The following is a 10,566-nucleotide window of genomic DNA, read 5'->3' as shown; positions in this document are numbered from 1 at the left end:
AATATTGTTTATATGAACTTTGAATCTAGACATACAATGCAATCAGCAATGCTAAGACATAGCTAGAACAGTGCAACCGAGTACATCAAAAGACCTAAACAATAAAGCAACTATCATGACAAACATTCAATTGAAGGAGATAGTCCCCAGAGAACAAGGTTTTTGTTTAATATCTACACAGAGCATCAGGGTTTTTTCTAGCTATTAGTCACCAAACTCGTCTCTCCAAGAATTCTTGGACTTCTAAGAAAACTGCAAGTTACCATCAGAACGACACAATCAGAGTCAAACTCTTAAATACTATTAAATTTTACAACTTACATACATAAATTTCATAGCATCATGTTTTTTGTAGATTTTATTTATAACTTTTTAATAATAATTAAATGTCGACCTTATAAGTTACAACATTATACAACACTAAAATTTCACCCATTGACATGCAAACATTTACTGGTCAGTAGTCACGGTTGTTCAACAACCTACCTCAACAGTTTGGTAAACTTTGATCCACTGCCTGCTGGTTCTGTAATGCTGAGCAAAACGATTCGTTCCACGCCCTGTTTGCGACGCATGGCAAAACGGTAAACACTTGCCATTCTAGTCCAAGTCCATATTTTCTCCGGAACTCATGTTACTATCAGTGAGGAATAAGGAAGCAGACGAAAAAATACAACAACTTCCCACATTAATTTACTTAGATAATAAAAATTTACGCCAAGGGCAACTTTTAAGAGAATAAGCCTCTTGTTTAATGTACTTCACCTTCATACAATATACCCATTGTACCCTATAAATTATTGATTAAAATATTTAAAAAAAAGTTGGGATATTTAAGCTTTTAAGTTGGAACCAATTCTAATTGTATAGCATACAGAACTTGTATTTATACATTCTTAGTAACTTGTGTAAACTCAGTAGACTAGAAGCAGTAACAAACCGGTTCTGCTTAAGATAACATTATTAATACTATTATTATATTGATTTAGGGTTATTGTAACCCAATTAAGCCGATATATTTATCCATAATTTCTTACATATATATAGAATTCTCATCGTCATTTACCAAACTGTACATAACTTGTAAAAATTATTATTATTTATTAGTCATAATAATTTGGTTCTGTGGAAAACCATGGACAAATTTTATCCGGCCCGCAGACAAAGAATAAATAACATATACTATCACTATGACAACATTATATGTGTTATTATATGTACTTAGAATTTTGATGGCCCATAAAAAATGTTCAGATTACTAATATGGTACTTAAAAAATATTATTTGGTAGCCCAAATAAATTATAGCAGAAATAACATAAAAAGTTATACTTCGTAAAAACATTATCTGACACAAATACACGTCGATCGACATAAAACGTCGTGCTTTATTTCTCATTTATTATTTTTGCTAAGTTGATTATTAGTCATAACAGTGATAAACGTTTCTATACAAAATATTAAGCATATAACATTGAATTATAAATAATTAAATATAATTGTTTAAATTGCATATACTGTTACAAAGTTAAAAAAGGCAATAACAGAAAATAACATATTTTAACTCATATGTATACGAATATAATAAAAAAAAAATTTATATCATATATTATTGGACGGATGTCTTGCTGATTTTGATTAATAAGTGCACTTAAAAATCATAAAATTGACAGATTTATATACCAATACATAAGTACATTTATCAAAATAAATCCATGTGTAACTAGTTTAACAGTTTAGAAATTTAAAAAATATAGATACCTTAGTTCAATGACATTTTAAACAAAATATTTATCAGTAACTTTCTATAAATAAACTTTGAAATTCTTTAAATGTATATTTTTATTACAACAATAATAATAATAAAAAAATATGACCAGATTTGAACATTTAGAATTTATATCACATATTACATTACTTGAATAATTTTAACCATTCTATAGAATGTAGATCTTTAACATTTATCAATAATAAGTTTGAAGTAATAATATTATAAGCTCATATAATTTTACAATACAAACATAATTATAAACAATACACGCATTGTTTAAACTGTTAAAATAAATAAATTAACAACATTAAGGCATGTAGATTTTAATATGACTAGGAAAGAATTATTTTTTAAGACATTCTTTGGTAATAGTTGGTTTATATGCAAAAAAACGCACATTATTGATTACAGATAAAATAAAGAAAAAATTATATGAAATTGTAATAAAAAACAATAAATCAAATTGACCAATGTAAAAATTTTTTTTCGTTTTGATAAAAATAATATAATAATTTATAATCCATAACGACCATAACTATTAATTAAATATAAAAAAATATATTATCAAACAAATATTTATTGTAAAACTTAATATCGTTTTTTGAATAAGTAACAAAGATTTTAATATTGTTTTTGTTTTGGTAATAGTTTAAATCATTTATACATTAAGATCTAATAAAAAACAAAATAAAATAAACAAACAATTTTTAACAAAATATAATAATAATAAAATGTCTTAGGTCAAGAAATAACAAAAGATCAATTAAGCTGATAATTTGGTATAAAATAATCAAATTAATAGATATATTTTATTTTGCTATTATACATTATTAATTTTGATTTCTTTTTTTTATTAGAAAAATATTATATTGAATTCAATGATTATTTTGATAAAAAAATTTTTTTTTTATTAAAATTATATATAATGTTTCTATTTAATCTAATTTGATCTTAAAATAATTAATATGTTTAAATAAAAACATATTCATTTTGTAAGTGCTTATTATACTAACCATCATAAAATGTATATATATTAAGTAAGACAGATACGTTAGATAAACTTGTTAAGTTTTAATGTAATTTTATATTCTTTAAACTTTTAAAGATTTTATACATAATTATTTAAGTAGTTATTTATACCTGTTTACTGTTAATGTATAATAATCAATTAAATTATTTATTAAATCAATAATAAAGATACTAAATACCAAATAATCAGCTCTATTACTCTTTAAAAATGATATGATATTTTACAGTGGTATAGGAATAATATTAAAAAATAGCTATAAAATGTCATTAAAAAAATATATGTTAGTATAAATATTAAAATATATTAAATTAATTTAAAACAAAAATGATTGTGATGTTTGATTAAAAATTATTATTATATATTAATGTTAGTAAAATAAATATGGTAAATAGTGATGAAATGTATAAATTAGTAAAAAGAAAACTATTAAATTGTATCAGTATGATGCAGTTGATGTGGTTGTTTGTTTTGATATATTTCCTTGTGCAATTTCTCCGCGTTGTATTGCTTGATACTTCAATAAAGCATCATATCCATACGCAAACATTGCAGCAAATCCAAATAACTATATAAATTCAAAAATATATGTTAGTATTATTTTTTAATTTTCATATATTAATAAAATATTTCTTAAATAGTTTATAATTATTATTTATAGATAAAAATTTAAAAAGTAATACATAAAGAAGAAAGCTAGATTGATAAATATGTTAAAAAAATATAGAAATATAATTTATATTTATTAATTTTATAAATTATGTTCTTAAGATGAATGTACCCTATAAAAATTATTATGTGAATTGCGTATTTTAATTGGTAAATATACCTAGGACATGACTAATCTATTATGAATTTCATTAAAATCAAGACACATATTTTTTATCATTAATTCAAATGTAATTATTGAATTAAAAATGTTAAATTTAATAGGAAAAAAGTTTTTAGTTTTAAAGTATGTTAGGATAAAATACTTAAAAGCCATGTAATAATTTTGATGAAGAAAATGTTCTTTATCATTTAAAAAATACAAGTTTTATAACAAAAAAAATAGGAACAATTAATCAATTTGTTTTTTACAATATTTATAGTTTTAGATGTTAAGAATACATTAATATAATAATTACCTAAATAATTTATTTTTTACTTTTGTGTAATTAATTTTTTAATTTTTGCTTTGTTGGGATAGGGGGTGAATCAGGTTTATCAGGAGAGAAAATATTTTCTAAAGATTAATCTAACCTAAATGAATGTATTAAAATATAAACATAAAAATTTTAATTTATAAAAAATAACTTAAATATATAGTTTTATGATCAAAATAATAAAATAATTTAAGTTGAAATAGAAATACCTATCTTCAATTATTATCTGAATTTTTAAACAATTATTGAAAGTATAATATTATACCTTTCATAAAAAAGAACTTCACAATACTTAGTATTGACAAATACAAATTAAACATGTTAAGTTCAATGTGTATAGTAGTAACTGATTTAATAACTGTAATACTTTATAAAAGATAATTTAAATAATTTATTTTATGTTATAATATCAAACAATTAATAAATTTTTTTTTCACAACAGATGTATGAAATATTTTTTGATTCCAATTAAAAAATATCCATAAAATTCCATAACTATTGAAACAATTTTAAAAATAGCAGATTATGTCATAAACTCATCAGGTAAACTAAAATAAAATATAAAATCTTGGGTCATACAACAAAAATTGTGATTAATAATTTTAAAGTTAACTTATAATTACATACCAAACTTATCATGTAGCTAAAATGTAACCCAGTATAAGCTGCTGCAGATGACGCTGATAAAAGGTAAAGTATTGGCCAACAAACGTCAAAAATCATCTCCTAAAATTAAATTATTTACATATTAAAAATAATAACATGGTAAAAAATTTTTAGAATCTTATTATGATATATAATAATATAGTTGCATTTTCAGTTCAACAATACTTACAATTTTAAGCCATGGTATTTTATAAAAACATTCAACCACGTGAAATATATAGAACACCAACATAAATAAAGAAAACCAAAATCCAAACATTGATATTGATGTGACAGCGCTATTTTGATACCACATACTGTATGTAGAGAATGAAACTGCTATAAGACTTAATAAGACAAACACCTAAAGATAAATATAGTTGTATTAATTAATAATTTAATGTCATCAAAAGGTAAGTGTTGTTGGTATTATTTATAATAATTTTAATCTTGGTTTCTTATAATATGAGATATTTAAATTTAAATTGGATATTTAACTTAAGATTATCAGTGATAACAAAAGCATTTAAAATTTAGAAGTCTTATGATATTACATATACTAGGTATCTTAACAATTCACTAATAAACTGTCTTAAGATACCTAATGGGACCTTGTTTCACTTTTAATTGATTATGAATCATGGGTATACAACCTGTAGGTTTTTAGCTTAAAATGCTGATTGCATAATGAAATTTTAAAGGCAATTTTTCATTATTAAAAAAAGAAATACACAAAACATTTTTATCTAAAATTACGAGAGAAGTAAAAGCAAGGGCTATCCACAATAATAAATGGAAACTTTGATTTATAATTATGAGTAATACTTTACATTCATATACAAACTGTGGCTTATACCCAGTATGATGAGTGATTAAAGTGTGTTGCAAAACAAAAATTTAATGTAATAGCGTATCTCCTTTGCTTAAAAATCAGTTGCAAAAAATAACTCAAATAACTTAATATTTGAAGATTTTTTTAAATAACACGAAAACAATCTTTTGTGGAATATTTATCATTATTATTTACTCAAAACAACATTTTTAACCATAAAATAATTATTAATGTAACAACCTTTATGTTTATAAGTTAATTTTAATACATTTTTATAAATTTATAAATTAACCTTAGACATTTTTCTTTTTATTCTTTTGTAACCATATAAATTTATGTTAATAATAAATACATTTATTTTAAGAAATCAAAATTACAAAACCAATGATAAGCCACATAAATTATTATTATTATTATTAATTAGGTACTGAGTTATAATAATTTTATTTATACAAATTATATATTATATTATAGCTAACTATAATTTTAAAATGTATACTTAGTTTTTAAATATCTGCATTTATTTTAAAATACTTACAATTTGGGCAATTTTTAATTTTCCTTCTAATGTGTATAAGTATGTATTGTCATATCTCAAGTTTGAGATAATTTCAGTATTAGTAACAGTAGTAGTAGTTGTATGTTGACTAGGAAATCCTGGATCAGCCATTTTAAATTATTTGAACACTATAAATAAAATAAAATTTAATTTTAAAATTATTTTTGTATAAAATAATCAAGCTAAAAATAAATTCTTTGTAATTCAAAGTAAATGCCTATTTTAAAATTACCTATGAGTTATGTAAATTTTCTTAACTATATCATAGCCAATTTTATATAATACTATCTATGAATGTATACATGCAAGGGCACCCAAATTTTAAAAGAGGGGTAATAAATGTTTTAGTTGGTATCGGTAAATAAAAAGTGCACATTTCTTTGTTTTATGATAGTTAAGTCATTTGAAATAATAGTTTAATTTCATGGTAATATATATAAAATTAATACAATTTTTATACAAAAAAAATCATTGTATTAGTTGTTATTCTTGACAATGTCTACTTATCATAATTTTATTAATTCTCAAAGAGGATAATCAGACCTCACTAAAAATTATTAATTTTTGTTTTCTGTTATAATTCAAAAACGAATAACCATAGATATTAGATACTTAAAACTTTTACCAAATGTTTATACTATCACTTTCATTATATGAAAAAATGTTCAAAACTCTTTTTGAGCTATTTATAAGTATAACAAATTTGGTTTTATTTTTTAGCTTCTTTTTCTATAAAAGTTGATAATAAGTTATTTGCTGAGATAAAACCAAACTTGAAAATTGAATTAAAAATCCCAGATAAGTTATTCTTATAAGTGTATAAAATTATTAAAAATACATGGACAAAATGTTAACAATAACTGTATATACATTTGAAATTCAAATGTAGACTAAATTATATATTTCAATAATGAAAACAGATGTTAATCATTTTTCTTTATTATTTAAAAAACATTTGGGGAACTTAAAACTTTTATGATTTTATTAACTTTATTATACACTGAGCTATACACAATGATGTTTTCAAAATATGTTAATTAATTAAGATATTATCTATGAACCCATTCACACTATTTTAAATCTACCATAATAATCAAATAAATTACTTTATTGCAATATAAAAAACATAATATGAAATATACTAAGTGATATAGGCTGAGATTATTTTCCCTGCTCAAAATCATTTTTTGTTACAATGATATATGATTGAATTCAAATTGAGCACACTCATTTGACATATAATGTATGATGGATCATTACCTACTTGCATACCTTTTTTAATCTAAATATAACATGTATATTATATTTAAGTTGTACAATTAAATAGTACGATATAAAAATCTATAAAAATTAAATTATAAGCAATTACAAAATTTTTCATCTAATTAATGCAACAAGTAGTGGAATAATCCTATCCTATACATTTGATATAGATCAGTGATGCCCAACCTTTTTTATTCGGTGTGTCACTTTGGTAAACAATCATCTCCGAGCGGGCCATCAAATATAAAAGTACAAATAATCCCAATCTTAATATAATAATATAATAATATAATTTTATTATACATAATAAGTGTACAATCTATATGGCGTGTATCTTATCTTTTATTGACTATTGAAAAGATCACGGATTGAAATATATAAGTGATGTGAACTTTGATATTAAATATTATTAGTCTAATACCATTATTTTTGATAATATAAAATACATAACTGATAACATACATTAAATTCCATCTTAACTAAATAGACTAATTTTAATTATTTAAAAATACAAACATATCAAACATGTATGTATATTGCAACACATACTATTTAAAATAAATCAATTTTTTTATAAACATTTTATAACAAAAATACATTATATGAATATAAATTTCATATAATAGACAATACCTAAATTATTAACTACTTTATATAATTGTTTTAAAGTAATTGTTAATACACAATATATTAATTTAAATATTTATATTTATAAATAAGATTTATCATAATAAATGTATTTTATGTTATAATACATTTTGAAATTAATCAATCAACGAGTTGTATTAGGACTTAGGAGTAACAAAAATTGATAGTGGCAAAAGGGTTCACTAAATTGTCTAAATTAAAAATGTGTTATCACAAAACAAAAAATAACTTAGATGTATAAATTACATAAAAATTGTATATTTCATAGATTTTTAACTACAAAATAATTTGCACATTTTAGTGAATTTGGCAAATTTTATCCAAATTAGAACTACAAAGTACAAATATTCATAAAAAAAAATATAGTAACAATGTATTTTTAATATTTTTATATGACTATAATAATAACTAATGAGGAACTTGGTATTAAATTTTAAAGCTCTTTGATTATTAAATATATATTTTGTTAATTTTATTAACATTATAGAAAAAAACAAAAAATATCAAATATTGAATGTCTATTATAATATATAGTTCAAAAAGTAATATTATAGTACTATATTTTGAATCGTATAGAAAATATTAATATAAACATTTTGTGAATATTTTAAGTGTTATTTGTTTTTGAATTACAACAAAATAAGAAAATGGATATGTTAGTAGTGAATATTGTCAATATATAAACTCCAGACACTTGAAGATAAATAATTTTTATATGACTGTAAACTTTTTTGTTTATTCTAGTAAAAACAACTTGTGATAAACCTTGAATAAAATTTATTTATCTGGTTAAAATATTAAATTTAATTTTAGACATTTTAAATACCATAATTATTTGCAAACTTTTGAGATTTTTACTTAAACATTATTTGCATAATAGAGACTAAGTGGTATGTAGTCATGCTCATGCAAAAAATGAAAAATTTTAAAAATATGAAGCTAAGCAAATTTAAAAATAAAAATTTTACTTAGCCACTTTTTGGATAATGGGGGCAATATTTTTATTTAAAATTGAATGTAATTGTTAATGAAATAATTATTGAAGTAAAATCATGATTAGAAATAAAAATACTCCAAAAAAAATATTATATTTTATATATTGTCATTTCTTGTCAATTAATAGGTACTTAAAAGATTAAACAATTAGGTACATTTGAAAAACTGTTATTTTACAACACTTGTATACAGATTTATACAATCTCATCAAAATATATTTTTCCTCTTCACACACGTCTTCTGTGTTTAATTTGTACGTGGTATTATATCAATGTATTTTAAAAATTGAGATTTTTCATGATAATTAGATTTTAGAAGTCATCATAAAAATAACGATTCTATTAAAATCTTCTGTACCTACTTTGTTATAATCAGGAAATAATTTTCTATTTGAAATAGTGAGTACATTTTTAATTTATAAATATGTTTTAAGAAATAGGTACCTACTGTAGTTTTGTCACATTTTACTATTTTAGGTGTACCATACGGACTATTATATATAATATTAAGATAAGAGTATCTGTCTATTTATATTATTATTCACATGAAAACATCGAACCTTACTTATTGTTTATCAACAAAATAATAGTTTATCTATACTGTATAATATACAATGTGAAAGTATATAGTATTATCACACATTTTACTTATGTATTCATACTTAAAAATCATTGTCCTTGCCCAGAATTTAAAAATACCAAACAATGCAACATAACTTTCGGCTTGGTAAAATATATGTCAAGTATAGCATTAAAATAAATTGATAATTAAATATTATATTTTATCACTAGACGACGAATTTTTTTACCTTCTATACTGTTTACAAGAGAAATACCTGTTGCGAGTAACGAGCACCTACGGCTTTAATATTAACATACATTACCCTATCAAATGAATCATAATGGGCGATGTGTCGCAATATGACCAAATTTGGTAATTAGCAGAAGGACAAGGCATAACAGATACATTTATAATAAGTAATACTCGACGTACACTCACACAAACACACACACACACACATATATATATATATACACGCACACAGTATAAGATAGTACTTACGCGGTGCAGGACGAAAACCACAATATTTACGACCGAATCGAACGCGGTGGAGAGGACTGAGAGGAGATAAACAGTAGTGTCGAAAATCAAAATTCTACAGGACCCGTGTTGGTCGGGATTGATAATATTACCAATAAATTGGCAATTAGTAATTTATTGTTAAATGTATTAACTACATACACACGCACACGCCAATGCGGTTTTACGTCAAAAACGGTGATAATAATAATAATATGATATATGATATTATATAATTAAAAATTTTAAGGTACTACACTAGTATCACTGTGGCAACTGGCGAGGATTCCCGATAACGCTCGACAAACCGCTGAGTATCCGTCGAACTCGGACAGTTGGTCGGGCGAGTGCAAGTGGTGTTCGACTTCCGTTCGCGGGCCAACGCTCCCGCAATTATGGTGGGAGTGTTTCAAATCTTCCCCACCCCGTCTCTGCGTCTCCACGCTAATTAATAAATGGACGCAACACCCGTAAACGGTAAACGTAATATCATTGAGTACATATACTATATATACTCAATGGTAATATTTAAGGACGCCAGCAGCACACTGCCACACTATTCGTTTTTTCTCTCTCTCTCTCCAACAGTCCGACCCACGCG

The 10,566-nt window shown here is 23.1% G+C and overlaps 1 protein-coding gene across 1 annotated transcript; it reads right to left on the bottom strand.

The window, feature by feature from the left end:
• Positions 1-1,357: 1,357 nt before the first annotated feature.
• LOC132927211 (MARVEL domain-containing protein 1-like) lies at positions 1,358-10,325 on the bottom strand. Its single transcript, XM_060991693.1, has 5 exons — positions 9,948-10,325; positions 5,958-6,106; positions 4,778-4,951; positions 4,570-4,668; positions 1,358-3,365 (listed from the first exon to the last, which is right to left on the bottom strand). Exons 2-5 carry the CDS (start codon positions 6,087-6,089, stop codon positions 3,237-3,239), a joined length of 534 nt encoding a protein of 177 aa, XP_060847676.1. The 5' UTR covers positions 6,090-6,106; positions 9,948-10,325; the 3' UTR covers positions 1,358-3,236.
• Between the last annotated feature and the right edge of the window lie 241 nt (positions 10,326-10,566).

This window comes from Rhopalosiphum padi, chromosome 3, assembly GCF_020882245.1.
Source record: "Rhopalosiphum padi isolate XX-2018 chromosome 3, ASM2088224v1, whole genome shotgun sequence".
Taxonomy (NCBI): Eukaryota; Metazoa; Arthropoda; class Insecta; order Hemiptera; family Aphididae; genus Rhopalosiphum; species Rhopalosiphum padi.
Note: the sequence above shows the minus strand (reverse complement) of the source record. Positions and strands in the feature narration are given on the sequence as shown.